The 13,071-nt window shown below is 38.0% G+C and overlaps 1 protein-coding gene across 1 annotated transcript; it reads right to left on the bottom strand.

The window, feature by feature from the left end:
- Positions 1–13,071, bottom strand: LOC131791123 (semaphorin-5A). Its single transcript, XM_066173619.1, has 21 exons — positions 12,944–13,071; positions 11,401–11,506; positions 11,217–11,262; positions 11,060–11,104; positions 10,288–10,377; positions 9,633–9,741; positions 8,491–8,619; positions 8,039–8,160; positions 7,487–7,595; positions 6,334–6,391; positions 5,745–5,889; positions 5,274–5,470; positions 4,555–4,613; positions 4,014–4,093; positions 3,681–3,728; positions 3,457–3,533; positions 3,212–3,289; positions 2,949–2,992; positions 1,772–1,918; positions 1,082–1,255; positions 1–269 (listed from the first exon to the last, which is right to left on the bottom strand). Exons 1-21 carry the CDS (start codon positions 13,053–13,055, stop codon positions 106–108), a joined length of 2,139 nt encoding a protein of 712 aa, XP_066029716.1. The 5' UTR covers positions 13,056–13,071; the 3' UTR covers positions 1–105.

Raw genomic sequence — 13,071 nt, 5'->3', positions numbered from 1 at the left:
GCTCTTTTATTTAGTTTGACTTTCTGAGGATGGATGACCTCCCATTGATACACCTCTCTCTTTTACGACTTGCGCATATAGACAATCACTGTTTAGAGAACTACGTTAAGGAGTTTTTGGAACATCGTATGATGTCGGTTGTTCCTGCTGTTTTCGTTTGAGGTAACAATAACCCGGAACTACCAAGATGATCAGCACAACGCCGATGATCAGCACAACGCCAATTATCAGCCCGATGGCAACCGCTACCGTGTCAGTTCCGGAGACGGCTGCAATTCAAAAATGTATATAGATATATAGTTTAAATCTGTCTCACACTTGAAACGATTCGCATCAAAAATCACATTCAGATGTGCAAAACTACCACAACTATCTATATATCAAGATAGGAACTTCTACCTGATAAGTTTGGTATTCTCGTTACCTGTTTGCTGGATTATGTATTGGTATTATAAGTTATATTTTACTCACTACTGGGAGTTAAATGGTTAACAGTTCACTCTTCAGTAAGCGTGATCAACGCGTAAAACGACATTTCGTGATGGACTCACAATATTTACAGCATTTTTTGGTCAACCTGACCAAGGGTAAAAATCGACCAATCTGAACAAGGGTAAAAATCACCAGGCGTATTCTAAACGTTTTACTAGAATTCACGACTCTTTCTCTCTCATATGTAGTTAGTCATTTCTATTGTGACGTAAATGTAAGTTGGTGTAAATAACAGTCACTAACAACTTGAGTCTGCCTCACAGCCATTTTTTGAGATGTCACACAACACTCGCCCCTAACCCTCCAGAAATGGCGTTGCGTGACATCTCAACTACTGTTGATCTCACTCACTCGCCAAGACGAAGACTCGAAAGGTGACGAAAATTTATTCAAATCGAGTTTGGCTAGAGCAAAAACCGTGACAAACAGCGACAAAATGACTGTCGGTAGATAGGTAAAATGTCTGGAACAAGCCGTGTGGCCTGCTTCAAAAAACTTTACTTAATAAAAATTCTCTGAAAAGTTTATTCCTTTTGTCTCACGCTTTTGATGCAAACTTTGCGGAGACCATCTCAGATATTCAACTTACCAGTACTACAATTGCAAGTTCCGTACTGGACGGTATTAGGACATTCCACTGAGTTGGGACAGTCCCTTCGGCACTTAAGTTGCCGAGACGTGACACCACTCCCGTCAGGCAGTTTTAGATCATGATTACACTCGCACACAGACCACACGTCCCAGCTATTAGTGTCGAGTTCACCTAACCGCGAAAAAACAAAGCCTTTTAAGGAACCATCTAACACCACTATCGTCCATTTAACATTGTGCGAAACATTCAATATGCGTTACGCAGGTACGTAGATGCTCCAAAAGCCGCGCCTAATGAAAAAAAGATGCCTTTTGCGAGGTACCAAAGAACCATCATTTCAGTTATAGCGTTTTAAAAAACGCTGCTCCAGACCCCACACGCAGCAGCCTAATGCGAAGCGCACTGGATTCCGCTTCGAGAGGTCCAGGTTCGAGGCCTGGCCGATTCACTGTGTCAGGTTGTCGAGCAACACATTCAACACTCACAGTGCCTCTCTCTCCGCCCAAGAATACGACTGGGTGCAGGCGAATTGCCTGGGATGGGAAACAAGCATTCCATACAACTCAACTCTCCTTGTCGCTTAATGCAGCGCATTGCGGGAGTAAGTCCAGCGGTTCAAGTCACGAGGCTATACTGCAGATCACACCGAGAATATAGTCTTCGACAAAGTCAATCTTTACAGCTGACCTTTACAGTTGCTGTGTGAAGTTGGCTCACAGCTTCTTTCTTGCAACCTTTCTCCAACACAAGGCTCCACTTTACAGTCTCTTCTTCTTATTTGAAATCCTTCCCCAGAACACTGACCCCAATCGCGCCAAGCTTTCCATTCTCCCTCTAACACAGGAAAAATATCACAACTTTGCCCGAGAGCTCTTCAAATATCAGCTGCACCATGTACATAGCTTGCGTTTAAACAGACATTAGCAGTTAACTTTACTATTCGCATGCAATCCACAAAGGTTAATTACGTGCAAGAGTGTTTTTTCTTTACTCCAAGTAAACTACACCCGACCAGCCATCACACAGAAGAGGATCTCACAATTTTCCGCCTGCTCTCTCGTGAAGATGTAATTTAAATTTTCATTTGTTACAACAGAACATTGCGTAAACTGAAAATGGAGCGATTTGCAACAAGAAGCGCGAACAATAAAGAGACACGCCCCAACACATTAGGCCAATGAGAGTTTGAAGCAATGCTTGACACGGAAGAGTGCAGGTGACAAACTCGTGAATGATTTTGAACTTGCATCTGATTGGTGGAGAAGATGAAGTGAAGACGTGATGAATAATGTAATTTGTAGAAAAAAACACATGCACAAAAAGGAGTTTCGGACGACTTTTTCTCAAATAAGCGTTTTACAGGAACAAAGCCTTCTTCTGTTGATGTTCTTTATTTTTTTTGTTGTTGTTGTTGTGGTTGTTTTGCTGTTTCTATTGATGCTTCCAAAATAAATATATGCAAGAACGATTTTGTATCTATTTTGTTGTTGTTGCTGTTGTTGTTGTTTTTGTTATTGTTGTTGTTGTTTGATAATTTAGCACTGAAATTTACTTTCACTGGCATCTGCTTAACATCCATTGGGTGACAATCCTAAAGTGGCCGGATTGGAGACTTATACTCCATAAGATCGGAATTTCTTTGGAAACATTTTAATCAAAATGTAGATCTCATTCAGAATTCTCCCTTCTAACTGCAACACCTGTCTGCATAACTTAGGTACGAGAATTTGGTTCTTTATCATTCAAGACCCTCTAACTGACCATTTCCTCTGTTCTCATCAACTGGTTGCAAGGTAACGTCTTGATACTGTTAGGGGAAGTAACAACTTGATCACTTTCAACAGAGCACTTAATTGACACTGACCTATTTTCTTTGGACAAGTACTCCAGCCTTTTCCCAATTCCTCTCTGAAAAGAGTAATAAAAAAAGCAAGGATTTTAGAAAATCACATCGGATGCACTTATTGCCAGGGCGCCCTTGGCTAGTCTGTGAACTTGTCCTCATTACTTAGCTCTGCAGAACGCACGGTTCTCCACCCGAGGTAAGGTTTGAGAAGATTTGGGGATCATTACAGAGTCCACTCGTAAAATTTGTTTAGAATTTTTTTTTTAATTGATGTTACTGACCTTAAAGATAGAACTGAAACACAACGCCTTGTTTTCTTCATCCATGTACAATGAGGATCAATAGCAGATGAACAGGACCTGAAATACCAAGATGGTATCAGAAATAAAGCGGTAACTACTGTACTTGCATAGTTAAGCCATAGCTAATGGAGGAAACTCATCAGGAAAGAGAGCAAAATTCAAATTCTCCGAAAGAGCCAAAACCTATTCCTTTTTCTTGTTTTAGTTTGAACTGTACCAATCACCTATGGTCCGTGTGATTGCCACACTGCTTCAACCTCAACTTTTTAAGAGCTGTGTCTGAGCCAAGGTACAGGACATGCTGTAAATAAAACCAAAAATACGACGTTGAATAACCAACCACAGACTAAAACACAACGATGAACAACCAATCACAAACCTCTAGGACGACACTTTAACTACTCAGTTGAAATTCACATTTACTAGTAATTATGAGACATTATCTTACTTGTTTTGGATCAATCGTCATAGCTTTTATGACTTCTTGTCTGTTGATCTAAAACAAATAAAGAATTTGTCCATTTCAGATTCATCAAACCTTGATTTTCGACTCGCAGGTAGTCACATTGGAGTCACTTCAGTATTTTCTAGAAATTGATTCCAGTCCCCCAGTAACTACTACTGACGATTTGACAATCTCAGTGGGGGCGGAAGTCACCTCGACGCTGATGATGACTTCTGCTCAGGTTGTTGATCGAAACACCAGCCACTGCCACCGACAACAGTTCTTTTCAGACAAGACCGATCGACCTTAAGAAATTTTTACGGCCACAATACTCACCGGAAAAAGGTCGATTTCGGTGAGAAGGCAGGGTTGAAGAAGGCCAGCAACTTGTGAAATTTTAAGCACAGATCCTCGGTCTACAAAAATAAATTTCATTATCTTTGAGCTAGCACTCTGCTACTTGTGCCGATGAGGCTGGAGACAGTTTAGTACGTTTGGAGTTCTCCAAGAAAACTTTTCGAAGTAAGCACTCCTCAAACACTTCTGGGGACATTTTAAAAAGAGTTTTAAAACTTGTCCCGACAGAATTGTATAAGGTATGCTTCACAGCGCATTGTGCATGGCCAAGAGAACTCCCACCATCGCCCTTTCCAATCAAATGTAAGATATTTATTACCTGCGTTTTCCCGCGCTTGGAACCGTTAGTGCGTATTTACCATGAGTTCTTATTAGTTACGTGATTGGTTGAAATGATTACTTTCTTTTTGGTTTGAACACATCCAAATCATAAAGCGATTTATTGTATCTTACAACCCCGGATTTAAGAAGTAGTGCACCTCTATCTCGCAATACCAGGTGCCAGGTATGTTGAATTTACCTGTTGATGTGTATACAACAGTGTGTTCGCCAACTTTGTCCAGAACAATGGCTGTCATCCTACCGCAAAAAAGAAATTTACTATGAGTACTAATCGGCGACTGTTAAGGACACGTTCAGTCACTATTTGAGGTAGTCATTTTTCTAAGGAACGATAATCCTTACATAGGTAATTGTAACGATAATCTACGATACACTGGTATCCAATTTTCATCTTTTAGCTTTAAAAACTATTCAGGAAAAAAATTTTGTTTTTCTCTTACCAGTGGCTTTGATTGAGTTTTTAAACAGGAGTAAGTAGACTTCTCTTTACGATATTCTATGTGTAATTACCTAGCACTTATTATACTTCGCACAAATTTCTTCATAGATAATGTTGACGATTTATATTCAATGCCAGACAAGAAAACGCAAATTTTAGGGGTGATGCTTTTTTTTTCATTTATTTTCCTTCTTTTCCAGGGGTTCTTATAACAGTAACTAACAACATGCGTGACAACGTGACAGCAGACAAGTGTGACAATGATAATAATGCTATTAATAATGATAATAATAGTTATTTCATACCTATAAAGTTCTTGTAATAATGTTACATCAAAAGCACTTTACGATACCACTACATTAGATATTGTGAAATTAGAATAAAAAGAGCAAAATGTTTCACATGGAAAGGTAACAAAGATCCTCGAGTATCGAGTCACGGTACATTCGTGAACAAACCTGATCCCATCTTTGACAAACCAGGCTTTGTTCCCTTGGTTTTGAACCGAGTCGAGGCTGGTGGGTAGCACTGGATCACGCATAAGAGGATCGTGCAAGAGGTCTCGATACACTTTAAAAAGCATGTTCTTCGTTCCCATCAAACCGTCTGGGACTGGACGGGGTTTAGGAATCAAGTACGTCTTGTTTATTTTGCACTGAAGAAAATAAACATTTACCACATTGTTTATTAGTTATTTGTGTTAGTATCTTTACTTGTAAGTAAAAGGAAAAAGCAAAACGGAAGAGAGAGGGTGGGACCTACTCGGTTTAACGCTTCCTTCTGTACTGTAATTATCAGAACAGGCTCCCAAGAAACCCACTGTCCTTCAATTGGAACATGTCTTCAGTTATTTGGGAGTAAAAGGGTTACAAGTAACAAGACTTTCCCCCCCCTTTTTTCAACAGTAGGTTGCCTGTGTTATCACTTACCCCCGCAAAATACTTTCTAAATTTGTTCTCCAAGGTCACCCACTTTCCACTTCCTGCCTCTCTACTCTTGAGAGGACTCGTGTGAAAAACATTGTTGACATCCGTCAAATTGTACACACATATCGCTGATGATGACGGGCCATTGCTGGAGAAAGACGTGAAAGAAAATTCAAATGGGTATTACTAGTGAGTAAATAAACTAGCTCGCAGTAATTTAGGTAATTCATCTCCTTCAATGTTTTTTGTAATTTTCAATTGTTTTTTCCCTTCGTAGGAAGAGGGTAGTGTCATTATTTGCTAACCCCCAGATGCAAGCTCTGGATTTGGAAAGTGGAAAGTGGAAAGTATGCAATTCTTTACTGACCTACAAAAATAACCCTTTGACCCATAAGAGTGATTGGTATTAAATTTTTCTTTACAAAGTTACCCCCGAATCTCACACTGAAGCCACGCGAATAAAGGAAATGATCCTCTACTAAAGAAGACCACACCCAAAGAAAAATTTATCTGTACCTTTTTCTCATTTAATTCTTGTATTTCCATCAACAATAGCTACCCAAGAGCAGAATGGAACTTATAAAATACTTACGGATGAGAGGTGAAAATTGCATGAAACAGGTTGGTTTCTGAATCCCACCAAACATCCTCTGCCAAAGAAATAATTTAACAAAGTCAGTTTTCTTTGCTGTATTACACCACAGAAAAGGCCTTAATTATTTCCTCATGAGTCAATACGTATTTTGTACTGTATTAACCTTTTCACTCCCAAAATCACATTAGCAATTCTCCTTACTGTCTACCATACAGTTCTGCTGATGTTGGTTTGGAGAATTTGGTATTGGGTCAACTTATATTCCCTTAATTTCTATTTTTCTTTATTCTCATCCCTTGTCTGCTTGACATTGTATTGATATTGTAAGGAGAAATTCTGTCTTGGTCACTCATGGGAGTTAAACTGTTAACCTTTTAGAGTGACTAGCATCTAATTTCTCTTGACAACATCATGCCCAAATCATACATTGAGATCATAAGAATAAAGGAAATGATCACCTATTAAAAGATCCTGACAATATCACCCCCAAATCATAACTTAAGGTTATGAAAATACAAAAGATGATCACCAACTTAAAGAAGCTCTTGAGTGTTAAACTAATTCTCCTTGTCAGCACCCTAGGAAATGCATGAGTTTGAAGAATATGCTTACTAATGTTAGCTGGGTACAATGGGTTAGGTCAATCTAAATGGCACATCAATATCATCCCCTAGCTGCCTTAATTACCATCAAGTTTCCTTCTCAGCATTACATAGTAATAGCGGAACTCGCAGAGCATAGCCCCATAATTATACAAAATAGTAGTAGTAACCCATACGTACCGTACGACCGTACGACCGTACGACCGTACGACCGTACGACCGTACGACCGTACGACCGTACGACCGTACGACCGTACGACCGTACGACCGTACGACCGTACGACCGTACGACCGTACGACCGTACAACTATACAAGATGCTACTTTTAACATGCATGATCAACTGTATCGTGGGCACACCAACGCCACGGCTTTGTCCAGTAGTCTAGTGATCAGTGCACTGGGCTCTGAGTTGGACGACCCGGGTTCTAGTCCTGGCCAGGGCAAGGCGTTGTACCCTTGAGACATGCGGGAAAAAAATGAGAGCTCCGCTTTTAGGCTTGGCTAAATCTATATACTATGCCATATTTAATAGTAAAGGTCACTTACGAATTTCGTTGAAATAAACTGGATATTCTCCTCCATCAGAACAAATAAGTTTGGCCTTCTGGTACGTTATAAATAACTTTCTGAGTTTAAACTGACCACCATAGTCACCCTAATAAAGAGAAAGAGAAATTTCTATTAATGAAGAACATCAATAAAACATTATAACTTAATGACATAGTGAAGTTTGGACAGAGGGGAAAATACAATGGCTCTTGGTCATGACTCACAAATAAGCACTTTATCATTAAGGACCACTGCTCTTTCTATTGATTTCTTTCTCCTTACATTTTCATCATCTTGCATCTTGAAGGGCCTTTAACATACACTGAGCCACCCACCTCTGTTAAATGTTTTTTGATGAAAGCCCGGACAGGGCAGTACTGGTCATCTCATTATATCTATAATCATTGTTATTTGTCATTTATCTAGCATGCTTCAATTAATTGGCTGCCATACTACAACAATTAATTTATTCAAAACTCACTGGCAGATTTTACTTCACAGATACTTGGTACAGATATGTTACAATAACAAAAAATTTGCTTCTAGTACCTTACATATACGTGCTACCCTGGAGACTTTATACTTTCCACAGCTTGTGCATTCCAATGTTCCCTCACGAAAAAAGACATACACGTAATTCCCAATGATGAAACTCTTGACAAAATGTACATCTACATGAATAAAAGTTTAAAAAGATTAAGTGATGAAAATGTCATAAAATATAGCTGGAAGAACAATTACTTCTGAGGATGCAAATTTCTCTGCATCATGTTCTTGCACACATTGTGCATGCAAATAACACTTATCAAGACTTCACTGCCATGACAACAAATATCTTTTGAATCCTGACCATCACTGATGCATAAGGAGGGTCTTCACCAAACCATGGAGGGCATGTAAATGTAAACAAATAGAACTGCATTTGCAGCTACCCTTTGCAACTACTCCTGGCATTATTTATTGACACTTATTACTCAAACCAAAATATTGATCAAACTTACCAGAGTAAAGGTCTCTTTCAGACGTAAAATCAGTGGCCAGTTCTCCAATTCTGGGCTTAAAACTCTTACTATAAATCATGGATAATCTTGTTGCCATATTTATTGTTCCTCTGAAGACTCTTCCATCTTCTGTAAAAACCAAACAAAGCAGAAAACTTAAAAGTTTAGAATCAGGCATTTTTAACTACCCTATTTCAAATTATCCACAATTCGCATACCATTTGTGTTGTTCCAGATGCAGAACCCAATTAAAACATTACTGAACTTTTCAAGCCTCAAGATTTGATTGTTAATTCTCCCTCCAGCTGCTTGTACTCATCTCTTTGCCAAATCAATAGCAAGAATTTGGTGTTTAATCAAGATACATACAGACTCATCAGTGCCAGTTATGTTATTTATATGTAGGAGGCATTATTAAGAAGAATGGAATATGAAAGAACCAGAATATAGTTTTGTACTGCAGATCATAAAACCAGAACCTATGCTAGGGTCCATTTCCCGGCAAGAGTCACTATTACTGACCCAGCAAACAGTCTTTGCATTCACTTTTAGTTTTAAATCTCTACAACAATAGCAACCACTCCACAAGGGCAACAAAATGTAAAGCTCATCTTAACTGCCAAATTCATTTTGTCAATAATTTCCTACTGTTCTTTGATTTTCTAGGTTTGTTTTTTTATGATAATTGTAATGTCTACTTATTTGTTGGTAGTTAAAATTTTAAGACATAAATTGTAACCTAGTTTGAAATAAACAGATCTTTACACCTTGTTTGTATGGCTCCAGTTGTTGGAAGGCTGGATAACACTATCCACTGCACAAGTCTCTTTTCAGTGGTTAGCAAAGTACATTTTGTTACCACTTATGCACTAGACCATGATTTATACAATGGATAGCACCATCCACTCAAAATTATTGGGCCCTGTCGTTTATACATCATACAGACATCATAAGACAACACTTAAATTTTCTTTCAAAATTAATCATATCCTTTCTTGTGCACACATTTTATTTCCATAGCCAGAGAACATTAACCTAGCTTTCTGAGGATTTCTCAAGATCTGTGATGCATGATGGGATTTCACCCAAATAAAGGTTCACTAGTGTTCTTCTCAAATGCTCACAGTCATCTTAACACAAACCTGTTATGACACCCGTGTCATTTTGACTTGGTCTGCTATGATACTTTTCATCATTTATAAACACATTCTGATTTCTATCTCTGCCTGGAGCTGCATCCAAATTTGTCCTCTGAAAACAACAGAGAGACTGTTGAGTGATTTAGAGCAGAAATTCTCAAAAAAAAAAAAAAAAGAAGAATAAATCACCATTTAAATATGCACATTTCTACACCTCTTTTCCTCAAGCCATAATGGAGTTTTTTGGCCATAATGTTCCATACTGCCACAACTTCAGGTCAATATTCCCCAATATAACCCTTGGGCTGGGTTAGTAAGACATAAGTCTTCACCTTCCAATTGAGACATCCTTTTTGTTATTACCTGATGCAAGCCACTTCTTGCCTATATTATTTTCAACCCTTAATATAACTCTGATTTTTTAAAAGCTTGATCCCCAAGTGTTGACTTGCTAGTTTCAGACATTTTTATCCCAATCTGGACCTTAACTTATTGAAGTCAATTAATGCATCAAAATTATAATAATCTTCATTGACAGGAGATAGAGGTTTCAAATTTTCCTGTTTTTCAGGGAACTGAGAACCTGTTGCACAAAAGGCTCTCTCGTTAGTTCCTTTTTATCTGGATTGCTTCAATTAGATGGCAAATAATTAATTACATTTCTCCAGGTGCAGCCCACTGTCAGACAGATAAATATCCTCTCCTCAAATGGCAGCATTAACTTCACATAGTTATGACAAGAACCATTCTGCAATCAAGATGTGATAGACAACACTTATAAAGATAACAGCAAGACAATAACAGCATTCAATCAGGCAAAAATATCTGGGATAATTTACATAACTGACTAATTAACTTCCAGGCTATGATGGACTCACAAGGGTTGTGGAGGGTATAGTGACAAACAAAAAAGTCTCCGATGAAAAATAATAGCATCCCTATCATCTCACATACAATGCAGATCTCACATTATGGTCCTTTTAGAGTCAAGGTTTCACAAGGAAATTTCAAAACAAAGAACATTTTAGATTTTGGAATGTAGTACTTGTAAGTGTTTTGAGGAACATAGATGGGAAGGTAGACATTCATGGCTATACCCTGTAGTTTCATTACAAGACAGCAAACATTTGCTAAATTATTCCACAACAAGCCCTCAACCTCCCTCACACACCCTCAATTAAAGACTGGAATTCCTTGATTACTAAACCCCTAGCTCCCTCGGCTTCCTCCTTCCCATTCTGTTAAACTTCTGGGATCCATCCCTATAACAGGGTGAATTCTGAAAAGCCAAGTCATAAATTGCTTCACATTTTACTGAAAAAGAGTTGGTGTTAATCTAACAGCAATCAATCATGAAGCTCACAAAATGTGCAAATATTGTATAACAATTTATCATTTGAAGCTGTTTAATTAACAATTGTTATATCCACCTGTCCTTTATCACATCCAAGGCTTGGGCTGGTCAAATTCCAGGACTGTATGAGATAGACAAATAAAGTTATTAGTACTCATTAAAAACACACCAAACTTAAACTTTAATCTCGGAACAGCGTCTAAAAACAGTACTGCCAAAAATTTAGCCCTTACTTCAAAACTATTTATGTCTCCAAGATCCACTAGGAATGCATTTTCTCTGCAAAACATAACATATTAAACAAATGCACTGTCCACTTCAATACGTCTAACAAAACAATAATACAGCAGAAAATGAGTATTAAAAATCAGGACATTATGGCACCATAAAAAAGTGTTTTAGCCTATGATAACTCACCTTGCTCCTACAAGTAGTTGATTATACTTGCCATCAACTGACAACACCGAGTAGTTTCCACTCTCTATCCCTCCTGTTTTCAGTGTCTCCATGTGGTGGTTGACAACTACGAAGGTAACAGAATTAATTGACAAAACTTTGCTTCCTTTGTTCCTTACTTAACCAGAAATCAAAAACAAACATAATAAGTGCAGACTCCTGCTTCTTCACCCTTTAACTGGCAAGATCTGACTATAATTAACAAAATCTTCTAGCTGTTATGTGTAAAGCCTATATTTCCTTTAAAGTTAGTTCAAAAAGCTTACACCCAATCACCCTCAAAGTGATCAATGAATAATTTTTCCTCACAGTTTATATCAATAAATTGCCAAGAAGAAAGGTAGTGAGATGAAAAAAGCAATCTCAGGGATATTGCTTGATTCAACACCAAATTCTCCAGACTTAAATCATAAAAAAATGCATGGCAAACAGTGATGAGAATTGATGATAAGATCTTGGGAGTGAAAGGTTTAGGAATTCTTATGTTAGTGCAACAACCCTGAGCTGATAATTTTTTTTACTCTCACTGATTGTGTACTGGAACATATAAGGATTTTATCCATCAAGGGTTGCATAATTCTCAAAAAAAATAGCAATTCCCTCCACTATCTTAAATTCATATGTAAAGAACATTATCCTATCGATCTAAACACTCCTACAGCATTCTTTAAAGCTCATTATGCATTGAAACAGTGAATTCTTGGGGGAGAGGGGTGGGGAATTTTGGGATTTTTTTTTTCTTAATCAGCAGATAGTCCACAGGACAAGAAGCTGAAGAAACGATACCCGAGTCTCGTACATCTCAATACAGATGGAAAAGGACATGATTCCTCTAAGAAAACTATGTGCCATGGCATACTATACATGAAATGTAGAAATGTAAACTAGAACCCTATAATAAAACACCAAATTAAATCAAAGTGAAAAGAAAAACTTTACCTGTAAGAAAAATGGAAAGCAACATAATAAAAATCCTCATTAAAAAATTCTGGAAAAGGCGTGTGACCCTCTCCTTGAATAGCTTACAAAGAAGTATGACCCTCCTCTTGCAATTTGTCTAAAAGATAGCGATTCTCAATATTTTTTCGGATTTGCAAAATGTTTTTTGGATTGTCCCTTTTTGGCTTCCGTACATTCATCTACTTCCCGACGCTTAATATATTTAACTGCCAAAACATTGAACAATTTTGAAGTGCAATCATGATGTTGATTTTTGTTCAAATTACTGTTGTAGTTAAGCAAGGACCGAGCTCTTTGATGCCAATATCTTCAAACTGATTTAAAATACCTTCGAGTTAATGAGATGCCCTCCAGGCTGGCATGGTTTATTGTTGAATTACACTGTTCAAGAGGGTATGAAGTTTCCAAAACAACCCTCTTAAGCGGTGACAATACAATGCCAAAATGAATGAAAACTGATAGAAATGCCTCAGTACATAAAGACTGAATCTTGCACTTGCGTGTGATTTCAATTTGATAATTGATAACGGGTCTCAGAACATACCTTCGAAATGTACTCTTGAGTGCGGTTCGCCATTGAACGCCACCACAATCCAACCAGATAATATTGCAAAATAGCTCAGAAGTAGCACATACAGCTTGTTCCGTTGCTTCATTTCTTGCAGTCGGGCT

This window comes from Pocillopora verrucosa, chromosome 10 (genome assembly GCF_036669915.1).
Source record: "Pocillopora verrucosa isolate sample1 chromosome 10, ASM3666991v2, whole genome shotgun sequence".
Lineage (NCBI taxonomy): Eukaryota > Metazoa > Cnidaria > Anthozoa > Scleractinia > Pocilloporidae > Pocillopora > Pocillopora verrucosa.
Note: the sequence above shows the minus strand (reverse complement) of the source record. Positions and strands in the feature narration are given on the sequence as shown.

Coding starts and splice junctions, on each gene's coding strand:
- LOC131791123 (XM_066173619.1), bottom strand. CDS start 13,055: ATGAAGCAACGGAACAAGCTGTATGTGCTACTTCTGAGCTATTTTGCA. Junction 11,263..11,400: donor CAACTACTTGTAGGAGCAAG/GTGAGTTATCAT, acceptor TATGTTTTGCAG/AGAAAATGCATTCCTAGTGG. Junction 11,105..11,216: donor GAGACATAAATAGTTTTGAA/GTAAGGGCTAAA, acceptor TATCTCATACAG/TCCTGGAATTTGACCAGCCC.